Genomic DNA, 24893 nt, shown 5'->3' with positions numbered 1-24893 from the left:
ATTAGAGAGAAAGGAGAAAGTACTCAGACAGATGAAAGAGAGGGGAAGTAGGAAATGGCTAAAGGAAAAAAAGAAATAAAGTCAAAGAAAGGGAAGACGTATGGGAAAGGATTTAAGGGAGGAGAAAAAAAAGAAGAGGGGAAATTGATAGAGGGTTTGTTATCAGAGTGAGATCTGCCAGTCAGTGCCATCTCACTCGACACAGCTGCCACGCTGATTCCATCTCCCTCCGAAGAGATTAAAACCACTGAAACAAGCAAACCTCGTATCGTCCCAGGCAGGCAAAGGCAGAGGGAGTAAACTTTCCTCCAAACTAAAGGAGATGGAGTGATAAGGGAGTGAGACACATGCCTGGGACTCTCTTATAGAGTCATCATTTACCGGCCACTCGGCTGACATTTACTCTCTGAGCGCGTAAACCGGGGGCCAGGTGTTAGTGAGAGGAAGCCATCCCTCTCTGACACCGCCGGCTGACTTATCAACCGGCTTTGACGTCCACAGTCATTCTTTAAATGCAGCCTCTGGCCTGATGCAACAACCCACAACAAACCCATAACTAAAAGCCAGGTGATGCCACTTGAAAGTGTGCCGTAATTTTCACAAACCCTACTTTTATCTCTGTATAATCTCACACTCCTATCTCACATTTTTATCTCCAGGCACAGATCCAAAAGTGACAGAAATTGCCAAAAAGGGGGTTTTGCACTTCTCTGCACTCTTCAAAATAAGGGCATCTAAGGACTGAGGTTCTACCCAGAATTATTTGCTTCTAAAGAACCCTTCTCTGAAGAAACGTTTTGTCAAGCGTTCTTGATTCCATTACGAACCCATTTTCATCCAAAGAACCATTTTTGAAACAAAGAATTCTTCAAGGATTATTGAAATGCTTGAAGAACTTTCTTGCCAGGGCTTCTTTTTACCATGACTTAAAAGGGTTTTTGGTAGAATCCCCTGCATGGGTTCTAGATAAATACCCTTGGAATATAAAAGAGTTCTTTTTAGACCCACCTGGGTGGGTTAGACAAATCCCTTGGAATATAAATGGGTTCTCGGTGGAACCCCCTTGGTGAGTTCTTGATGAAACCCATGGAACATGAAAAGTTTCCCAGTAGAACACCCTGGGTGGGTTCTAGATAAAGTCCTTGGAATATCAAAGAGCTCTTTGTAGAATCCCCTGGGAGAGCTAGATAAGTCCCTTGAAATATAAAAGGATTCTTTGTAGAACACCTTTGATTGGGTCTAAATGAAACCATTGGAATATAAAGGTTTGCAGTAGAATCCCCTGGATGGGTTCTACATAAAATCCTTGAAATATAAAAGAGTTCTTTATTAAAAACCCCTGCGTGGGTTAGAAAAATCCCTTGGAATATGGAAGGGTTCTTGATAGAATCCCAAACCCTTGGAATATAAAAGGGTTCTCTGTAGGACAGTGTGGGTGGGTTCTTGTCAGCACCCTTAGAGGGTGGAACGAATCTGGATAGAACCCCCAGAGAGGGTTCTGGGTGGAGCTGTTAAAGCACAGGGCTCTCATTTAGAACCTCTTGTACAGGGTTCTGGTACATATTGCTCATGATATAACTCTATGATGGAAAGGGTTTCAGGTGGACCCTTTATTAAAGGTTCTACCAGGAACCAAAAAGGGTACTCCTATGAGGACACGCCAAAGAACCTTTTATGGTTCTAGTTAGCACCTTTATTTCTAAGCGTGTGCTCAGATAAGAGATGTGAAGTGAAGCCTATGGTTAATTTTTTTGTGGCCAGCCGCAGCCACTACAGTAATAGTATATGAGTCTGGAGTGGGCTGGCTTGATGAATCTGCTGTCTGTGGGATATGATGATTCAGCCGCGCTATTACCATGAGTGATTTCAGCTCAAGGCGAGGCTAGCACTTCCGCTTTATGGTCACAGAGACAGAGAGAGCTACTGATGAGGAAACATAAGTTAACGTGCAATGGGATAGGAACGACTTTCAAATCAGAGGCATTTTTAATCAGGCTCTTGAGAATTATGCTGCCAGGAATGGGTTTATAAATTGATATTGTGCCGTTGAAGTAAATTACAATGCGAAGACAGAAGGCTGTAAGCAGAATACACAAAAACCTCGCACAGATTCACATGTTGTATCATACTCGCAGGCTTTAGTCCAGGCTGCACTCTTAGAAATGTGGTTTATATTTGAGGGTCTGGGGTTTTACCCAGAACGAATTGCTTTTGAAGAACCCTTTCTTTCATCCAAAGAATATTTTCTGGTTCTTCAAGGGTCGTTGAAGGCGTAGGTGTTTAAAGATCCTCACCCTGAAACATTCAAATGTTTGCCAGTGTTTGAAATGGTATTTTTAAATCAGTTCACTTTACTGGTGTGCTTGTGTTTTTGTCGCATCTATAGAATACATTATGGCTCTTTGTAGAACCCTCAGGAGACAAGAAGGTCATAGGTGAAACCCTAAGAAAGGGTAGTTTTAGATCCCTCTTGATGGGTTCTAGATAAAACCTGTGGAATATAAATCAGCTCTTGGTAAATTTCCCTTGATGGGTTCTACATGAAATCCTTGGAATATAAATGGGGTCTAGGTAGAACCCCTAAAGTGGGTTCCTCATGAAACCCATCAAATGTACAGGGTTCTTCGTTAAACCACCTTGGTGGCTTATAGATGAAACCCTTCAAATATAAAAGGGTTCTCTGCAGATCCCCTTGGTGGGTTCTGGATGAAACCTTTCTTCTACAAAAGGGTTCTCCGTAGATGCCCTGTAGGGGGTTCTAGATGTAACCTGTCAGATATAAAAGGGTTCTTGTTAGATCCCCCTCGATGGATTCTAGATGAAACCTTTCAAATATAAAAGGGTTCTTGCTAGAATCCCAAACCTGGGTAGAACCATCCTGGGCGGGTTCTTGTCAGCACTCTTAGCAGGTTGAAATGGTTCTGGATAGAACTGAAGCGGAGGCATTCACTGCAAACCTCTCATATAACCCTTAATGTTGGGTTCTACATAGATCCCTGTGAATGGGCTTGTGGTGGAACCTTTTTAAAGAGTTCTACCAGGAACCAAAAAGGGTTCTCCTATGGAGACGAGCTGAAGAACACTATATGGTTCTATTTGGCACCTTTATTTCTAAGAGTGTAGGGTTGGAGGTGAGGTTAATGACCCTCATGATCAATTTAGTCTTTTCATTTTAGACCACATATCCAATATTTAATAGAGAAAGTTCTCCAGCAGCGGTTACATTACGGCCTACGCTCATCAATTCTACATATAACCTGGAGATGAGAGAGAGAGAGAAAAAGAATAAAACAAAGAGCGAGAGGGAAAAGCTATTTTTCTGCTCTGAGGGAGGGCTACAGCTTTGCCAACCTTTTCCATTAACAGGAAGGAAAACTTGCCATTTCTAGCCTTGACCCAGACGTAATCAACAGTCACAGCACGGTTCAGCACCAATACCGAATGCAGTGATCCCTGCATACTTTAACATTTAAACAACCACCGCTACGATTTCCAATGACCTCCTGACAACCCCCCACTAATCAAGACATGATCAAACAGTACTTGTATGACTTCACATTGAGACATCACCTGACGACGTCCGCACGATCAAATGCTAAGACATGAGCTAACAATCCCAGCACGGTTCAAGAGGCCAGGGCAGATTTATGTGCGGACGGGGATTGCTCTCCTTAATGTATTCTGCCGTAAAGACCAATGTGGGGCCACCAAGCCAGTGAGACGAATAGCAATGACTGTCTGTATGGACTGGCAGATAGGAGGAGACCCTCACTGCACTGCATTAACTTTTAATTATGACTTTCTGGGAGATGCAATTACCCATCTGAGACTGGACTTCCAAAAGCTCCACAGCCAGACCATGCCCGTCTGCACCAGCGTTTTTAACTTTTTCCTTTTTCCAAGTTTTTCTATTTCTTTTTTTTTTTTGTCTGGCTTTTTAGTGTTGTGTGTTATTGCGGGCTATATTTCTGAACTGCAATAACCCAGCATGAGTCTTGCATTTTTCTCAGTTTTGCTGTTTCTCGCTTATTGTCTGTCTGTCTCTCTCTGTCCCTTGAGGTTTCTCTCCAACACTTCCTTCACCGGGGCCACAGGCCTGATCCAGGTGGATCCCAGTCTCTCTCGGGTCTTGTCCTCCCAGCTGTTCCACGTGTGGAGCCTGAAGAGGGGCGCTCTCGGCCAGCCGGCCTGGGTGACTGTGGGTCAGTGGACGCGAGGCAGGCTGGAATTAGAAGGCGGGATCCTGGGACTGGTTGGAGGGTTCAGGAGCAGTCAGGGACAAGGTCTCGGAGCTGGAGTGAGGGGAGGGGACGGTCAAGGGGACAGTAACATTGGAGGGCGCTGGAGGCCGGGACTTTCTGTTGAGGGACACCGTCTGAGGGTGGTGACACTGGTGGAACACCCGTTTGTCTTCACACGGGAGGTGGATGAGGACGGCTTGTGTCCAGCTGGTCAGCTCTGTCTGGATCCCCGAACCAACCGCACTGACATAATCCACAGCCTCTTCAACCAGCTGCACAACCCAAACGCTACAACTACAGAATGGGAGGGTATTGGTGAGTTTTATTTTGATATTTGACCTTGAAATACTGTAGTAATGAATACTGGTATGAAGGTAATATATTATCATTATCATACAGATAATTAAAATGAAAAGAACCCCAATTCCTAAAAAGATCAGACTAGAAACAGAATGCAATGATTTGCAAAACATATTGACCCATATTTAATTGAATACAGCGCAAAGACAAAATATTTAACATCCAAACTGATTAACGCTATTGTATTTTTTATATATACACTCATTCTGAACTCGATGCCTGTAACATGTACCCAAAACGTTGGGACAGGGACATGTTTGCCACTGTGTTGCATCACCTTTTCTTTTAATATCACTCAGTAAGCATTTGGGAACTGAGAACACTAGTGGTTAAAGTTTTGAAAGTGTAATTCTTTCCTGTTCTTGCTTGATATACAACTTCAAGTGCTCGACAGTCTGGGGTTTCCGTTGTCGTACTTTGTGCTTCGTAATGCACATTTTCAATGAGAGACAGGTCTGGACTGCAAGCAGATCAATCTAGTACGCAAACTCCTTTACTATGAAGCCATTAAGTTGTAACACATGCAGAATGTGTCTTGGCATCATCTTGCTGAAAAAAGCAGGGACGTCCCTGAAAAAGACGTTGTCTGGATGGAAGCATAAGTTGCTCCAAAACCTCTATGTACCATTTAGCTTTAATGGAGCCTTCACAGATGTGACAGTTACCCATGATGCCATGGGCACTAACACAAACCCATACCATCACAGACACTGGCTTTTGAAGTTAGCACTGGTAACAATCTGGATAGTCCTTAGCTCCAAAGTCAAAAAGTGGACTCGTCAGATCACTGCACACTTTTTTCGCCCCAGAAAAGTTGCTGGCATTTCTTGATGTTATTGATATACGGCTTCACTTTCCATGGTAGAGTCCTAACTTGCATTTGCAGATGCAGCGACAACTGTGTTCTTACCAAAGTTTTTCCAAAGAGTTCCTGAGCCCATGTGTTATCATATAAACAATTATATGGGTTTTTAATGCAGTCCCATCGAAGGTGACAGGCATTAAATGTTGGTCTCCAACCTTCCCCTTTACGTGCAGCGATTTCTCAGGATTCCCTGGATCTTTTAATGATACTATAAATTGTAGATTGTAGTTTTGTGTTGAGAAAAATTGTTTTTAAATTGACTATTTGGCCACACAGTTTGACAAAGTGGTGAACCTCACCCATCCATGTTTGTGAACCACTGAGCCTTTCAAGAAAGCCCCTTTAATACCCAATCATGATACTGTTACCAATTTATCTGTTGAATGTTCCACAGGGGTGTTTTTTGAGCATTCCAGAACTTTCCCAATACTTTGTTGCCCCCATCCCAACTTTTTTGAAAGATGTTGCAAGCATCTAATTCAAAATGAGTGTACGTTTACAGAAAACTATAAAGTTGATCAGTTTGAACATTAAAAATCTTGTCTCTGTACAGGAGGAAAGGATTTGCAAATCATTGCATTCTGTTTTTATTGAAGTTTCATACAACATTTGACACACATCTGACGTGTTGCGTCAGCTCGGAGTACAGTCCACCCGTCAAGTGCAACAGCTTGATCCATCTCTGTAAGATGTCAGCACAGCAGTCTCTGATTTACTGCTGCTTGGCCTGCCTGAGCGTGATTTTGACTGTTTCATTTCCCTGACCGAACATTAGCCAGGAGCAGCAGCTGTGTTAGCGTGGCTCTTATCCCCAGTCCTCCACTTCTCCTGACATGGTCTGCGGTGGTGTGTCCAACTGATCTCTGGCTCGGTGGTTGGAAGGTGTCATGTACAATGTTGATTGTCTCAAGATCTGCTTCTCTTTAATCCAAACCCCTGCCACTGGTGATGCGTGTTTCATCAATAAACCCTTAAAATATAGACTAAAACAAAAAATGTGAAATTTACAGTAGCTACAGCCTTAGCATCTGCATGTATCATCATTGTTATGGAAAGGCGTAGAACTCCCACACTTGTGGGAGGACGTGCATAAGCTCGAATTTCAGAAAACTCAAGCTTCTCTCATGTAACCTCTCAGATCTCTTGGCTTAGATCTCATCGCTAAGTCAACGGTCACATCTTCGTTGCTCTTCCTTAGGTCTGAAGTGGATTTTGGAAGGAAAATCAATAAGGGATCATGGCTGGTCAGTCCAGTTCAAGAATATACCTGGTGCAGTGTCAAGGGCTCAGCTTCACACCTACGCCTCCGCTTCATGAATGAGGAGGATTAAAGGTGTTAAATCGATAAGAGCTCACGACTACCATGTACTATTTCTGAGCAAGGAGACTGTGCTGTACTGTAGAGTGCTAAAATACAGAATAAGGCATCCAAACTTTCTTTGACTTCAGTTAGCAGATGGTCAAAACAAGACAACTAATAAGAACTGACATCATGTGGATGGTTTCCCAATAAAAATAATATTTTACTCTCCTCACTTCCTGTGTTAGTGTTTCAAGAGCTATACGCCTCATTGTAGAATCTATGGCAGTGGTATCCCCTTTTATATACAGTTATTATAAGATATCTGATCACAAAATTCCATATTCTGCATGAGCGGAAGGAGCGCAGGGATTTGTGCCAAGTTTCAAGAGCAGCGGGCAAACCGCCAAATTTTGATTGACTGAGTTTGCAAAAAAAAGGTTGCCAGAAAAATCGAAATGGCAAAAATAACAGAGAGTGTAAAGATTTGTATCATAGTGTGTCAGTCTTGCCAACTATACTTTTTTCTGTTACGTAGTTTAGTGGTTGTGTTTCCAGCCCAGGTTTAATGTGATTAAACTGGGGATACATGATGATAAAGGAAAGGCTTCGGAATCAGCTGGTAAAGGCTTTAAAATGAAATATATAAACCAGAAATGAAGATTTCTGCCAATACGACAGGCCAATAAGATGACGCTTCAATTATACGCACACAGCATGATGAGTATGTCTGTGGGTTTTTTTATTTATTTTTTATTTTTTTAAGTGTCTGAACATACTTGCCAACCCTCCCAGTGTTTCCAGGGGACTCCTGTTTTTCATTGCCCTCACCCGGTTTCCTCCTGGGGTCACATTTATCCTGTATTTCTCCCAATTTATGACACATTTTCACAGCTTGTTTTCCTTTTCATTATCACAACCTGTCTTTGGCACGGTACAGCATGTACAAGCCTTTCTCCTCTGACTGAGAGATGGAGAGAGAAATAGAGGGTTCAAAGAGAAAGAAATACTCAAGCAAATATCAGTCATCCTGGATAGAAGATTTCCCCTTTCTTATGGAAAGTTTTAAAGGAAAAAGGCACATTTTTTAGCCATTTAACCAGCCTAACGAACATATCTTATCCCCTTAAAAAAAAAAGTGTTTTCTGTGTTATTGTAATCACGTTTGAAATTGAACTAGGAAGGCTAAATGCAGTTGTTATATTGTTATATTGTTATATTATATCGCTCATCTGCTGGCATCAGTTTGCCAAAAAAAGTGTAATTATGGAGGTCTATGAAACTCTGACCCCCTGCTTTGGTTTCAAATTCCTCCCCATTTTTTTTTAGATCTCAAGGTTTAAGAAATACGTTTCCAAAACAGATAAGCAATGTTATTTGCAATGATTGGAAGTCATGCAAGGAGCCAAATCACACTCCTTCAGCACTGCAAATTTAAATTTAATTGCCCATCAAAGAACCGTCATCCTGATCATTACAAGGAATTTGTGAAGAACAAAGACAAACCGACTGTGCAAAATAAAAAAACTGCCACTGACAGGTTTTTTTTTCTTCTGGTGCCAATGTGTACATCTTGAAAAGCATTGCATTTTATGTCTGCATCTGCCAGTGGACCATCACAATAAGAGGAGGCATAATAATATAATTCCACTACAAAAGAGACGTAATGTTCTCTGCAATTAGGTGAGAAAAATATGTGCATACATTGGCATTCGTAATCAGCCAAAATTTGTTGGAAAATATAAGATACTGGCAAAAATTCAATACTGTGCAACCCTAGATTGAACATATTCCAAGCTGAGGCACAGGGGTCATTAAAAACACTCTAACACAAGCGTCCTGTGAGGATCCATGGGCATTTTCTGTGAACCATGGTCAACAATTGTTCGCAGACTCCCAGAAGTGCCACCCCTGCACTTCCAAAGCATGCATATAAATATCCGAATGGATAAATTTCACACTGTCATCGCTTCTTTCCCGTCAGACCTACCCGAAGACCTGAGGAAGTGCTGCTACGGGTACTGCATCGACCTGTTGGAGAAGCTGGCAGAGGACATGGGGTTCACCTTTGATCTCTACATCGTGGGAGACGGCAAGTACGGAGCGCTGAGCGGGACGGGACGCTGGACGGGGCTGGTCGGGGACCTGCTGAGCGGAACCGCTGACATGGCTGTCACCTCTTTTTCCATAAACTCTGCCAGGAGCAGAGTCATCGATTTCACCTCGCCCTTCTACTCCACCAGCCTGGGCATTCTGGTACAGTTGCTTCAAGTCATAATTAATCCGCCGGAGTTTGTATTCTAATGATCGTAGGAGACACAGGGCATGTCCTGAAAATATTCAGCATTTTGAGTCAGTGGCAGCATCGCAGTACGAAATGTTACTTTGATTTGTCAATCTCCCTCTCTGTGGCTTTTTCACTGTGATTTGACGATATGGTCTGCACAAACTTAATTTCGCCCTCATGCTCCGCTCACCCGGTCTTCTGGCGAGGAACGGGAGATCATTAGTTGTGTATAATTAGTTTCCTGAGTTTTCAGTGAACATCTTAATTATAAAAAGTTCAAAATGAACGACAGTTTAAGAGTGCGTAATGAGTCTGAGAGGCATTCTGAGAAGCCATCCTAGCAGAGTAAAACACGCTGCAGTTATACTTTGATTTTTTAACATCTCCCTCCGTGCCTGACAAACTGCAATGCATAATACGATCAGACAATATGATCTGAAAATAAGAACTCCATTATTCGAAAAAGTGATTTCTCTCCCTTGCAAAATGATGAATATGACAGAATAGAAACAATGTATGCAGCTTTGTTAAGAAAAAAACATCAAGCCACACACTCTATATAAATGAAGGTTCCAAAAGGGTTCTTTCTGAAGAAATGATGTGTTCTACCCAGAACAGTTTTCCTCTGAAGGACCCTTTTTTTGAAGGAAGGGTTCATCAAGAGTTTTTTTTTTTTTTTTTTGTGAGATTAAGGGTTCCATTAAGAACCCTTTTTGGAAGGCAGTGTTCTTTGCAGATTGTTAAAGGCCTTGTCAAGGGTTCTTTTTACCATGATATAAAAGGGTTCTTGTTAGAACCCCCTGGGTGGGTTCCTGATGAAACCCTTAGTATATAAAAAGGTTATTGGCAGGACCTCATGGCTGAATTCTAGCTAAAACCCTGGGAGTATATTATAAGCTTTCTTGGTAGAACCCCTGGGTGGGTTCTTCTTAGCACCCTTTGAACGTGAAAAATCCTGGATAGAACCCCCAGAGAGGGTTCTGGGTGGAACCATTGCAGCATAAAAGAGTTCTCCTTTAGAGTCTCTCATCGGGGGTTTGAGGTGAAACCTTTCGAAGATGGTTCTAAATATAACCCTTTTTTGGTGAGTTCTAAGTAGAACTCTGAGAGGGATCTAAGTGCAACCTTCATAAAATGTTCTACTGTACATGGAACCAAAAAGGGTTCTTCTATGGGGACAAGCCAAAGAACTCTTCATGGTTCTAGTCAGCACCTTTATTTCTAAGACTTTAGAAGTGTTCGACATCATCCTATAATCTAGAGGTTAAATTTTAATCACAATATTTTTCACAAAATGCGACAGAGTGAAATCAACTGGATCAAGCCAGTTTCTTGGACTTTGTTTTTGACCTACCAGGTTCGTAGCCGGGACACTGCAGCCCCCATCGGAGCCTTCATGTGGCCTCTCCACTGGTCCATGTGGGTGGGCATTTTCGTCACGCTGCATCTCACCGCGCTCTTCCTCACCTTGTACGAGTGGAACAGCCCCTTCGGCATGACACCGCATGGCAGGAACAGGCTGCGTGTGTTCTCCTACTCCTCCGCCCTCAATCTCTGCTACGCCATACTGTTTGGACGCACTGTCGCCACCAAGGTAAAGTAGCTCTCCTCTGTGTGATAAATAGGCATCATGTGGGGTGGGGCAGGGAATAGAAATTGCAAAGAAAGGAGGGAGGAGGAGGAGGAGGAGGGGGATGCTCATTATGGGAAAGAGTACACAAACAATGAGGGCAAGCCGAAAGATGAAGTTAGAGGGGAAAGAGAGGCATGGAGAAAGATGATAGAGATGGCCAGGGAGGGGAGAAGATGGATAGGGGAGAGGTTAAGAAGGTAGGCAGTGATGAAGTAGAGAGGTACAGGGAGGATAATGCGCATAGAGGGAGGGAGAGGGGAAAGGGTAAGTGGGCCGACAGAGATTGAAGGAGTTATGGTGAGGATGATGGGGATGGATGAAGGTGGAGAGCGAGTAGAGGTCAACTCCCTGAAGTAGTCAGATACAAAGTTGAAAACAAGAAGGCAGTGGGGGCAAGAGCAACGGGGGCGGGGGGGGTGGAAAGGTGAGAGTGCAAATCGGGGAAAATGGGCTTCAAAAAGTAATAGGGGAGTTGACAGGGAGATGGTGAGGAAGGGTTGAAAGGGTAAGTGGGTAAGCAGAGATGAGAAAAGCAACACATTGAGGGGGACGTGGCGGTGGGCTGACAGAGGGTGATGTAAGGGAGAGAGGGCAAGTTGGTGGGCAAAGTTGGAGAGCAGGCAACTAAGGTTAATAGTTAGTACAAGAGAGAAATGTGTGGGACAAGAGATCAACGAAGACAAATGGCCTTCATATCCTTAGGCTTAGGCAAATCTATCCTTTAAGAATATGTTGCAAGATGAAAAACAATATTTTTTTCCTCCAAAGATTAAAAAAAAAAAATCCCTTTTTTCGTACGTATTAACCTGTCAGATTTGACGGATCATGTCACACCCACAGTCACACTGCCGCACATATCCAACCACGGTGCAGATGAAAAACAACTCTCCTCTGCATTCTTTGTTTTTTAAGCAGCGACATACTGTGCCAGAATCCATCATTATGATAACTTAGGCTTGCTCTTCAAATTCATGCAGCACATGCAGATAAATATCTCAAACATCATTTGCTTAAATTATTCCTGCCTATTGTAGTCGGCTCAGTGGGTATGCGGGGTACGCAATATTCCTGTGAATGCATTGTCACACTTTGTCCCTAAAGGAAAGAGCACAAATGACTAGAGGCAAAGTGATTAGTGAGACCTTTCCATAATTGAAAGGTCACAGGTTTGATCCTGTAACTGGCAGTGTGTCAATTAACAGGTTGTGTCCATCAGCAGCCCTGTGACCTGTTAAAATGCCCTTGAGCAACTCTGAACCTCTGTGTGCTGCGTCAGAGCCAAAGAGTCATGTTTGTTTAGGCGATGGGAAAGACACTAAGGGGAAGTAAATTGATTGCTGAACTGCTAATAATAGCATGTTTCCCTGGAGGTAGTTAGTGTCTGGTCCAACAAAATAAATTTAAAGATGGCCTCCACTCAAAAATGTATGTTTTCCTTATGTTTATGTCCCCTGACCTTGACTATACTGACTTGTATCTGTGCCAGCTTTGTCACTAGGGAGGTGTTTCCACATTCCTCTACTCAGTGTTGTGCGTTGAAAGTGCTCTTTTTTTGTGTGTGAACGGTGAATGCAACTGAAGAAAGCGAACACGAGCAGCATTCACCCCTGAGAGAAATCATGGCACTCACATCAGCAGCTGATTAAAAAATGTGTGAGAGAAAGAGAGACAGAGCGTGTAAATATGGACAGAAATGTCAAAGATTGTAGTAGTGTAAAATGTTCCCAAGTTGTTGTGAATTATTGTTAATATGTATGGATAAGAGTATTCCTGAGGCTTCAAATTAAAACATGAATATCATGCGCCATCACATCATTATAAAGAGTCCAGTGTCCCTGCTGGTAGGAGGAGGTTCTATTTAAAATTAGATTTAAAAAAAAAAAACGGGAGAAATGAACATGAACTAGTTCACTTCTGGAACTGTGAACTTAGTTAAAAATTAAAAATTGTGAACTGAGAACATGATCTAGTTCATTTTAATCTGTGTGATCTGAACTTTGAGTCAGCTCTTTTTAAATGTGAGCTTCCACAACACTGCCTTTACTAAAGGGGGAGATGTCTGTCCCTGTCCCTAAAATCTCAGATCCAAATATACCCCAAGCAAGTTGGATTAACAAATTTGACAGCCAGTTGCCGTCTAATACACAGACAAAGAGCCCTGAAACCTCCAGCACAGACGACATAAACAAACCAAAGATGCCAACTGCTGCTACCATTCTGATACAGGAGTGATTCAACTCACTCGCTGGGCACGCTTACCCATTATGCCTTGCGGGAAGCCCCACCCCTGCTCAGTGTCTGATTGACTATAACCTTTCAGGCTAACATTTGCCCAGCCGTGATGCTAACCAGCGCTACGAACTAGACAGGCCCAGGAGAACAACTACGGCAGCGCACGACTTTGGCCGGCCTGCAGCACTCCATAAACTGGCACGACAGCAAGCCAGTGCCCGTGGGGGCTGCTAGCTAGCCGGCCGGCCAGTCACGCTCACAGACCCCATTGCGAGCTGGCTGGAGCTCCACTCTGAGCTGGCTACGGCGGTGTCGAGAGCTGGCCAGTCACGCTCGCAGGCCCCCGCGGTGAGCTGGCTGGAGCTCCGCTGTGAGCTGGCTGGAGCTCACTCAAGAAACCAGTCTCAATGACAAGAGGCTTTCATTTCCTGTCGCCAGATGGTTTGTTTAAATATAACAACACATGAAAATAATGAGAACCTGTGGTCAGATCTGCCTTGTTCTTCTGTGGGGTGTTTTGGTGTAAAGTCGTGTGTTTTTATTGTAACGGAGTGACTGTGGTCAGGGAGGGGACACTGCGGACACTAAGTAGAATAAATGACTGAACCTGTGCTTGATGAGGACTTGGAGGACAGGGACGGGCAGTCGGTTCTGGGTAGCAGCACGTAACACAGGGTTAGGGCCACCAGGGAAGGACTACCATCAATGTTTGTGCGGGTCATTCGTCGGGTACCCAACCCAACGCAGGCGCAAATCCACATCCAGAATTTCTCTATGCGGGAGAAAGAGTAGATTTGCTTTTTAAACTTTTTGTGTGGGAAAACCATGTTAAATTAAATATTAATCACAGCGGAGTTTAAGGCATGTCTAGAGGGGAACTGAAAATATAAACAGATCATCAAAGCAGAACATTCTTTCATAAATCACAAACACAAAAGTGTAATGAATGTGTCTCTCTAACAACACTGCAATTGTAAGCGTGTCTTTCTACTAGCTTACTATCTCTATTGTAGAGTTGTAGCATTACCTCCAAGGCCGAGGAGCACGTCATTAACTAACTACATACATTTTTAGCAGGATTAAAGGTTAGATTAAAAGGAAAAATTCATTCAAGACCCGCACATGCAGCATTGTGTAGTATTTCCTCACTGTGAGCTCCTGGTTACTCACAGAATATAGCAGCTCCATCCTGCCCCGAATTAGATTTGGTTTAACACTCCAGCAACCTCGGCCAATATTACCCGAAACCGTGTTAGCGTTTGCAAACCACATTAGTTAGTCTTGTACTCAAAAGCCTTTTCTCTTGTATTTCTAAGTTGAAACATACAGTGTCAAAGACTTATTACAAATTCAAGCGGCGCGTGCCCCTGTTATCATTTAAACTGCGTATGGAACGGAAAGCTTGACAGACAACAGCTGTAACTGATGGGGACAGGGCTTCACTTATTGTTAGCAGATGTGTTATTTACCGCATTTTAAAAAGGATAGCTTGTAAGCACAATGTCAAATGAAATGCCTTGTGGAGAGAACACATACATAGAAGCACTAAAGACTAAAGGCACCTCATTATATCTTCAACTGTGCACCATAGGGCAAAAAAAAGGATATTTATAGTTTCCTATAGTTCATGTTTCTTCCCAAAAACAATATTACTCAAGAATGTGTGCTTATAGTAAGCGTGCCAACCTCCTTCTCCCCTTTCAATTCACCATCTAATTATGCTAAGAGTTCAAAACAACCCAAACGCCTTCATAACAATGGGTTACAACCTTGTTTGTATAATTAATGTCTCATTAATCTCAAGCTTTTAAAACACTAGAAATTCATCTCTTTTCTTCTGTTAAGTGGGTTTTAATTGGTGGAATGAATAAATGATCACAGCGTTCAGGTGGATTCATTCCCCGAGGCAGGCAATTTCATGGAAAGATATTTCTGGTGTGTCACACAAACAAGTCACACTTTGTTAGATTTTTCTCTTCTGCATTAGCTCGTCTCCTGGTCTGTTTTGATTAAGTTGATTACCTTCACTCCGGGGTTAAACTGTGATTTTGGAGGAGTGGAGGAGGTTAAGAGCCTCAAGGGGGGCCTCTGCTTTTATGTCAACACCTGAAAGCATCTGTCTTCACACATTTGTATTTTTAATTGTTTTAATCCCTGCCCTTATTTCTCATGTAAACATTTTCTGTTATCTCACTTTCCTCCATGTTGTTTGTTGCCAGTCGGTTTCATTTTTGTCTTGACACCCTGACATTTTTCAGTTTTAAGCGGAGATATCTTTAGAAACACTCATCAAAACAATCTATTTTTTTCTTGTTTTGGTCTGTTTAATTATATTCTGACAAATTCATCTCCACTCAGAGATGGGCACAAAGACATTAAACTGTATCTTCTTACAAATGATAAGTACTCGCTCACAAAATGTATCAAAGCGCAAATACTGCTATGGAAAATGTATTTTATAAAAATACAAGTAATTTGTAATTTGAAAATACAAAAATACTTTATATACAAACTTATAGTCACACTTTAGTGGCCTCAATGTAGGTCTGACCTTCACTCCCCTACATCATGGATGTATACAGGTGGGCCACAGTGGCAGACTTATGCTAATCGAGCTGGCTAACTTCCTGTTCAGCCCTCTGCTAACTTAAGAGGGGATAACATTATTTAATTGTGTGGTTTTCCCAGACTTTCCGAATATTATCTGACCTAATGGATCAAATGCTGATGGTGAAATTAGTCATTTCACAGGGGGTTGTGACCCTTAAAAATATATCTTCCACTTTCTTTCACAATGTAGGTCTATGAGGAAAAAGAAATTGGGCCTCTGTGCATCACCTGAGTTGTAATTATCTAGGAGGTTAGAAGCTGTGAATAGAAGGGTGCATGCCGGGTGGTTTTTATTGGGATGTACATTTGCCAGTGCTGGACGCGACAGGAGGTGTCATGTGATTCACTTGAATTCAGTCGAATCCCAGGTTAACGGTTGTGCAGTTTTTCTCCACACTTTAAATCTGGGGATAAACATGTTATCAAGTAATGTATTTTAAGAATTTCACACAAATAAAAGTATTTTGCTACATATTACATCTTATTTTTTCCTGCTCTGCTAAATTCAAACTATAAAATGCTCAACAGTATTTAAATATGTGTTTTGAATGCACTTAATTGAATTACTGCACATCTCACTCTGCAGACTCCTAAGTGTTGGACCGGGCGCTTCCTGATGAACCTTTGGGCCATCTTCTGCTTACTCGTGCTGTCCAGCTACACCGCCAACCTCGCTGCAGTCATGGTCGGGGAGAAGACCTTCGAGCAGGTCTCAGGGATTCATGACGACAAGGTTAGACTGCATTCAAGGGCGTAAAAACTGCAGCTGCATGCATGTCGGCTCACCACACACATACATACAGACCCGCAGCCACACGTACACGCAAACTAATCTTTGACAAGGACGAGCTAATGAGTAAAGAGCGGAATTATTTGTGAAGGATTATCGCTTTCCGTGTCCCTAAACCCTGTGGGGAGTTCAGGGCTTGAATATGAGCCCCATCATGATACCCCCCTCCCCTTTGTCTTTATCACCTCCACCACAATTTCTCCACCCATGTCTTCCTGTGTCACTTCCCCAGCTGCATCATCCCTCCATGGGCTTCCGTTTTGGGACGGTGAGGGAGAGCAGTGCTGAGGATTACATGAAGAAGAGCTTCCCGGAGATGCACGACTACATGAGACGCTTCAACCAGCCCACCACCCCAGAAGGCGTACATATGTTAAAGTAAGACACAAACACACATGTGCACACAATGTGGGAGGGAGCCTCCCTAAATGTAACGTGTTACAGTTGTAACAAGCGTCCACTCTGCAAGGAATGGCAGCTGGAAAATTGGTTTAGCACAAATTAAGTGTTTTGAATATAAAGGTGTGAACTAAAGTCCCCACGGTCGTCTGCGTCTATCTGTTATTTGTCAGTTAGCACAGTTAGAACATCATGCATCCAAGGGGGACATCTCAAGTCTGTATTTGTCATCTCCTTGCTCCTCCATTCTCACTTGTACCGGAAGTTCTTCTCGTCTGCCATCTTGCAGATTGTTATAAGTCTCTCATTTCAGCTTGGAGAAGCGAGGAGGGATCTCTGAGGAGTGATGATCAAGGGGACACGTGAGCAGCTGACACACCCCCTTATTGGACATCATTCATTGAATGGACACCGCATCATTTTATACCGGAGTGAAAACAAATAACAGATTAAACTGAAGTGTATCATTTCAAAGTCTCATATTTTATTTGTTTCCTGATTCACCATCCAGTCAAAAATCTGTGTTAATTGTAGATGTGTGATACACTCATACTCATATTTCAGTTGATCTGCTGATATGGTGAGTGTCTCTCCACCAGGAAGGAAGTGGTGCGCGTCAGAGCTGCAGTTACGTTACACTGCGCACAGCGAAACATTGTGTGTGGATAATTTATGCACACATGTAGCTTCAGATAAAATCAGAGCTAATCTTCTCACCACTAAAACAACCCTCTTTATTTTTTAGAACAATTTTCTTTTTACAACTTATTTCTCTTATTATTAATATCATTATTATTATTATTATTATTATTATTATTATTATTATTATTATTATTATTGTCATGAATACAGTTACAGTCAGAGAGTAGGAGAGTGTCAGTGAGAAACATTTTTTACATCATTTACCATCATATCTTTCAGTCACATGAGGCTGATCATTCCTGAGCGTCGGGTTTGATACGAGTTACATCATTTCAATTTTCTCTGAAATATTTAGCCTAATAAATTTGTAATGTTCAAAAAGACACTGTGATCATATTCTGTGTTATTCAATAATGATTTATGATGAGAATATTAATAAGCATAGATGAAAATAATTAATAAATAATATAAACGTGTTCTGCCTCTGAACAGGACAAAGTCCACAGTATAAATTCAGACTGCAGGTGTTCATGTGTGTGATAAAGGTAAGAGGTTTATACAGAGAGAAAACACTGAGCCTATATTAGTATTAACACGGTGTACATGTGTGCAGACACGAACTCCATTAGATATCTGTACAGCTGTTAAAGCTGACTGACAGCCGATCCAGCTGTGATCAGCTGCACTGTCAAAACAAACAGACGTCCCTTCACGTGACGCTGCAGTGTCCTCTCTCCTCGCACGGTTTCCTTGCGTCTCTCCATGAATCCTCAGTGGGACTAAGACACAAGGAAAAGACGCAAGTGGGAGATGCATGGATGCAATTTAAAAGACTTGGACGTTCCTGTAAGGAACGCCAAAGCATGGGCACAGCCAATTGACCCTTCCTAAGTCCCGCCCCTTTTAGAACGTTAGCCAACTTTCTGCTTTCCTGTTTCCTGCACTGATATACAGGTGTAATCAATGTACTGCCAGCAGGGAGGGACACAAATGCATCAACTGATACATCCAATAAGTTTTAATGATAAATTCTATAGATTATCTGACCACATCCTTGGTATGAAATCAACATAAAAACAGTTGCTTGACTGAAATGACTGTTGACTGATTGTTTGTTTAATGCTGTTTTTTTTAGCCGTGTTACTGTAGCTCACCCTCAGACTCACGTGTGCTTCAGTTGTGACATCAGACAGTGTCCACTTCCTCACAACTTGTTTTCTTTATTGGAAAACTTTTAGTTTCTGCCGGCAAACACATGGTAGGTTGTTTGCCTGAAAATATTCCATGTGCAAGTAAAAAACAATTTTAAGTAAACGAGATAAAAGTAAAAATTGTGGCGACTCTCCTCTGCATTTGCAAATAGACCCAATTTACACCCAAATGCAGTCCAGACCTAAACAATCCAGTCACGTTTGCGTCTGTTATCTGTGGTTGTCTGTATTCTGGGCACTTATTTTTCCATGCGCACTGTGCATAACAATCCTGTCCACTGACAACAAGAGCAAACATGGCAGATTTGTGTGTACCATCCCTGAAATGTGACACCCAGTGACATCACCAATTCAAATTGTGGATGCTTTGATTTCCAGCTTAGTGAGGCTGCTTTTAATGTTTGCATCTACTGACTTTTCTATCTAAAATCAATGGAATAGCTCGATTCAAGTTGTGCATAAGGGTTGATCTTCCCTTTGATTCCCTTGCACCTGCGGTGATGTTGTGTCTAACCCATTTTTGGATGTTTTCTTATTATAGTGAACACACTGTTTGCTTTTGCCTGTCAGAGATATGATCAAATACTTATCATTTTGTGAGCTGCCTATATTTACACCCTGCATTAACATGAGCTGTTCCTCATTCAGAGATGTTATATTTCAGCACAAAGTGTAAGCGTGGTGAAAGCCTATGAAATTACATAAAATTTCATTAACAAAGTCTTCCACATTTAAAGGAAAATGTTTTAGATCATTAAAAGTTTCGAATGTGGAGATGAATGAGGGTCAGGGACGAAATGATGTAATAAAGGCCGAGGATGACTGGTTGAATCGAATGGGGACTGTTAGCAGATGAAAGCAGGAAGGCAAGGCGAGTTTATTTATATAACACGTTTAAATTCACTAAGGCAGTTTAAAGTACTTTACATAATGCATTAAAACACTGAATACAAGATATAACAAAAGAGAAACCAGGAACAATACAAAATTAAAAAGATAAAAACAGAAATAAAAGGCAAGTAGTTCAGGATGATAGAGAGCGGTTAAGGTTCATTCAAAGGCAGTGGAGAAATTAAAGGTTTTAATTTGGTTGTAAAAGTAGGCCAAGTTGGGGCAAGTCTTATATCTTCTGGAAGTCTGTTCCCGCTCTGTGGAGCATAGTAACTAAATGCTTAGTTTTGACTGGTGGTTAGCGCTGACCTCGAAAGCCAGCATCTATGATGGTACGGTGGTTTGTTAGTGCCATGGCGTCATCATGTGAAGGCTTATAAAGGTTTTAGAGCTGTATAAGCTGCCATCCTTTCTCAGAGACGTCCCTGGTTATTTCAGCAAGACACATTCTGCATTTGTTCCAACAGCCTGGCTTCGTAGTTAAAGAGTTCAGGTACTAGACTGACCCGCCTGCAGTCCAGACCTGTCTCTCTCTCTCTCTCTCTCTTTTAAAATGTGTGGTGCATTATGAAGCACAAAATACAACAACAGAGACCCCAGACTGTTGAGCAGCTGAAGTTCTATATTAAGCAAGAATGGGAAAGAATTTCACTTTCAAGCCTTCAACAATTAGTGTCCTTAGTTTCCAAATGCAAAGGCATCAAGTTAAGAATTAGCATGTATTCATGAAAAACAATATAGTTAATCAGCTTGAACATTAAATATATCATATTGTGTACCATATTCAGTCGAATATAAGTCAAAAAGGATTTGCAAATCATTGCATTCTGATTTTATTTACGTTTTACGCACCGTCCCAACTCTTTGGGCATTGGGAAAGACATGTTCTTAACTCCACATCCAGTAAAACTCATTTCTCTATTAACAGAGTTATTATCAGCAGTTAAGGATGAATCCACTTTGGTCTGTGGCTGTCTTTAATGGTTTGCTGGATTTATTCTCTTTATCTGATCACCAGTAAAAGAAGACAAGCGCAATAATCCATTTATCCTTCCCATTACTGATGTCAGACTTTCATTCTCACTTGCACATGTGGATTGTTACTTTTCTTTTTTTCTTTTTTTTTTTTATCATACTTTATTAACTTAGTTACTGCCACATACCTCAAGTTGAGGAAGAGATGATATGGTGCGCTACAATATATATTGCTACAATAACAGCACCATAAAAAAGGTGCAGACAGCACAAACATGAAGAACGTGCATTTAATTTGAACTGTTTTGATTAGCTTTCAAGTCCATCTCCTCAACAGCAATAGAGACTTTGTTATTAATTTCTTTTTTCAAAGTTTATTAAGATGCATAAAGTGCACAGAGAACGATACAGGTAGCCTTGAGAGAAATTTCAGATTGCTTGATGATTACACCTGAGCCCTTGCTTCAATCCTGTCTGCCACTCGTATCCTCTGGGAAGGTGGGTGTGAGGCTAGAGAGAGCCTTTTAATCTCTCTCTCTATAGATGTTTACATCAACTATTAAGTCGGTTTTATGCAGCTGAAGACCAGGAAACTTGCCTTTCTGCAGTACTGCCAACATGCCCTATTGGTCTTGCGGGTCTCATACGATATAATATCACATCTGGACAAATTTACCACTGCCTGAGAGATTGATCTGGTAAAACACAGCTAATTTTCTTGGTGTTGGCTGCAAGACTCTGGCAAGGCACAGACAGCATCTGGATCTATGCTTGTGTGTATTTATGAATATGCATGCAGTATTCAATGTTGGCCTAGGTGGCATCTCAAAGCTCCTCTTATACCCCTGTGGGTTTTGCAGAGAAGGAAAAAAGGGGGTTAGGCAGACCTCCCAACAGGCTGGTAAAGAAAATTTAGTATTGGGCAGTTGTTTCAATTTCATTTTTATCATTTCCTTTTCATTTAAATTGAAATACTGTGTTTAATATCCTCTGTTCTAACTTCAATAACTGTAGCTTTAATAACTTCAATTAAATAGACATGGGGGTCTTATGATACACGCATACACAGAATACATGAGTCTAGCAGTGTGTTGGTGGAGGAAGTATTCAGCTCATCAGTATTATGCAAAATGTAATGAAGGAGTAATACAGTACGTAATATATGAACTGCTGAACTAAATCATCATGCTAAATTGAAACTCACTTATCTGACAACGTTACAGCCAGCAGGTCCTCCTCGGAAATTTCTTTTCCAGCCTGTAGCTTGTATTTTTGTTTGTCCATTTCACATTAAGAGTTTAAATTAATGCAGAATGTTTGCCAAATGACTAAGTGTCTGTTTATGAGATGTAAGAAATCATTAACAATCTTTTAGAAGGAGTGGATGTTTTTAACGTTTAAATTGAGCGATATGTTGATGGAATCTGGCAGGCGGTAACTGAACTGAAGTGGGTATTTTTGGAGCAACAGGCTTTTGTTTTCAGGTTAACAAGCTTAGTTTACAGTTTTACAGCCGATCAAATTACAGTGTAGGACTTGTCATCACTTGTTACAATGCTGCACTTGTTTTGCAGTCCTGCAGTGTTCCTGCAGCATTCCTGTTCCTCATCAAATTTTCATTTCAAAAATCCTTTTTGTGTCACAAGAGAACAATAGCTGACTGTGGAAAAACACCTACCTAATGAGATGTTGTCATTCAAACATAACCGATCCTTGAAATTATGCATTTTAAAATTATTCTTGAGTTATATCTTATTTAGTTGTACATTATAATACTGGATAACAATTACTTTTTCATTTGTGTAAGTAACTTTTCACTGCTGGTCAAGATGAAGTTTTTTAAAATATATTTCTGAGGTAGTTTAGTAATACATCATGTTTTAAATCTTATTTTGCAAAGTAATCACTAACCAAAGCTGTCAAATAAATGTAGAGTCGTAAAAGTCGTATTATTTTGCTCTAAAATGTAGTGGAGTAGAATAACACTCAAATAAAATAAGAAAGATAATATATTCCTTTATTAGTCCGACAGTGGGGAAATTTTCAGTGTTACAGCAGCAAAGTGTATAGCAAAAATAGTAAAATCAACAGCAAAAAGAGACAATAAATAGCAGCAAGCAATATAAACAGGGAAATATAACTGGGAAAATATATAACATAGGAAATGGTAACAGCAAATATACGTTATTTACAAATTTACAAGCACAGTGTGTATGTAAATATGTACTTCTGGAACTCCACTGAAATTTCGACGTGCCAGAATGACAAAAACACATTTAACCTGGTTTAGCCAGGTTCAATTAGGCCACACAGACAAAATGTACCACACACAGCAAACACTTTCACAGCTCTAACCACATACGCCTTCCAGACACAATGCCGGCTCCAGAGAACACCAGCAGAGATGCTGAGATAGTGCGTGTGCTGACTTTGTGATACAAGTGGGAAGATACAAAGCGCTTGTTCAGAGAAAGAGGATGAGAACGGGGAAGATGAAGGCGGTGTTTGTTTGCGTGCGAGGCGAAGCAGAAGTGGAAGTCACAGCAGTGCAGAGAACCGGAGTGAGGCAGTAAAATACTGTGTTGGCAGAACTACTGACCCCAATACTGCACTCAAATCTTAGAGAAGAAAAAAAAAAAAAAAACTCACAAGCCTTCTCCTGGAGAGACAGAACACCCCTGGGCTACGCATGCACACGAACACAAATGTATAGGCTGCACGGTAAATAATGCAAGCACATACCTCCACACAGGCTTACAACTTGCAGCCGTATAACTACACACTTTAATGCCTGCACACATGCACGCTCACACACATACACACTCCCGGGGCCAAGCTTCGGATAACATCCGACCCTCTTTAGTCCCAAAAGAAGGCTCTATCCTCTCTCTTCTCCCTGTGCCTCGTGTTTGACAGGTCTGCGCAGGGAGAAAACAGACTTTTCTGCTTTGCCAGCACAGCAAAGACTTTCTAAAGTCAACCTTTAGTTTAGTAGTAAACATCCTGAATAACAAGAAGGTTCAGGTAATTTGATCAGACTGTTCTATTTTTTCCATTAGACTGCGTGTGTAGTGCAGTGTGTGCTTTTTCCAATAGATGAATTTATGCTTGTTTGTCTGTTTGCCACTCAAATTTGACATACGTGTATATATGTGTATTTGCAAATATCTCGAGTTTGTGTGTTTATTTGTATGTCTGGGTGTGTGTTTCTGGAAAATGTGCATCTTTACTTTTTTATCAGCGTGTTTGTGCGTTGGTATATTATTCAAATTAGTGTGTTATGCTTCGTATCCTGAAATTTATCTCCCGCCAGCCTTTGCCGGCGGCAGAGGCTGCACACACAGGAACGGTCTATAATTAGGGGTCAATTATGGTCAATTGGATCGATATTCCCGGAGTAGGAGAGTCTTCGGCAGTGAATGCCTTATCAGTCCGCCACAGAGGCTGTTGGTTCAGGTAATGATGTATGTGTTTACACAGTGTATTAGAATGCAGTTAATCTCATTCACTATATAAATGACAAAGTGGGATGACAGTCCGCAAATGAAGGGTTTTCCTGGAGTGTGGGGTGCTGGGAAGGGTGTGAGAAAGTTTGACAGGTACACCTGATTAACAGATCTTCAAAAGTCTTGAGGTCAGTCGCCTTCAATTAATGCTTCTCTTTCACTCTTGTGATGTGTGTGTCGGTGGTGAAGGACAGATCCTCCTGCCCTGGATGCTTTCATCATGGACAAAGCCCTGTTGGACTTTGAGGTCTCCATCGACGCCGACTGCAAACTCCTCACTGTGGGGAAGCCTTTCGCCATTGAAGGTGAGCACAAAGACACGCTTCTTTTGATGACTTGTGCGGACCTTTTTTTGACTTACAGTGATTGCCTGGTGGCATTTTTTGTAAAAAGAATCTTGATCTTACAACATATTTTTGTTGCTGATACATTTTGCACCTGCTGTTATGCCTTGTTTTTTTTTTTGTCCAGACTGTCTCTTTTCTGAAAATCTGCACTCAAGAACAAGTACTGTTACCTCACTGAAAAAATTAAGTAAAAGTGCAGAGTATTAGGTACCTTTTAACCGTTGATATTTAATGCAATATCAGTAGCAGACATTCAATCTAAAAGGGTTTCTGTTTTTCCAAATCTTCAGTCTAAATTACTCCTGCTCTGTTCTGCTCAGTGGTCACAGTCACCTCTCCGAACCTGTGCCTGCTGCAGCGTTTTCTTTTGTTTATGCTTTTGTGTTTTCACCCATATATCATATGTGATTGTGATCGGATAGTCTTACTTGCCACAAAAATGCAGATCGAGAGTTTGGATATTAATTCAAATTGTACTTGTATGATCTTAAAAATAACTGCGTAGATTACATAGTAAAGTAAAACTACAGACTTGAAAAACTACACATAAAAGTACAAGTACCCCAAATATTGACTTAATTACAGTTCAGTCAGACAAATCACG

General features: G+C 41.4%; 1 protein-coding gene across 1 annotated transcript in view; it reads left to right on the top strand.

Moving 5' to 3' along the window:
- The window catches only part of grin3ba (glutamate receptor, ionotropic, N-methyl-D-aspartate 3Ba), a 112256-nt gene that overhangs the window by 65024 nt on the left and 22339 nt on the right, over positions 1 to 24893 (top strand). The window contains exons 3-9 of the mRNA XM_084742786.1: positions 4060 to 4560; positions 6249 to 6256; positions 8751 to 9022; positions 10411 to 10647; positions 16115 to 16261; positions 16551 to 16696; positions 24132 to 24247. Of these exons, the coding sequence (XP_084598912.1) occupies positions 4060 to 4560; positions 6249 to 6256; positions 8751 to 9022; positions 10411 to 10647; positions 16115 to 16261; positions 16551 to 16696; positions 24132 to 24247 (1427 nt within the window). The remainder of the gene's footprint in view (positions 1 to 4059; positions 4561 to 6248; positions 6257 to 8750; positions 9023 to 10410; positions 10648 to 16114; positions 16262 to 16550; positions 16697 to 24131; positions 24248 to 24893) is intronic.

The sequence above is a fragment of the Lutjanus erythropterus genome, chromosome 18 (assembly GCF_056507025.1).
Source record: "Lutjanus erythropterus isolate fLutEry1 chromosome 18, fLutEry1.hap2, whole genome shotgun sequence".
Taxonomy (NCBI): Eukaryota; Metazoa; Chordata; class Actinopteri; order Lutjaniformes; family Lutjanidae; genus Lutjanus; species Lutjanus erythropterus.
The sequence above is the reverse complement of the archived record's forward strand: the minus strand, read 5'-3'. Positions and strand labels throughout refer to the sequence as shown.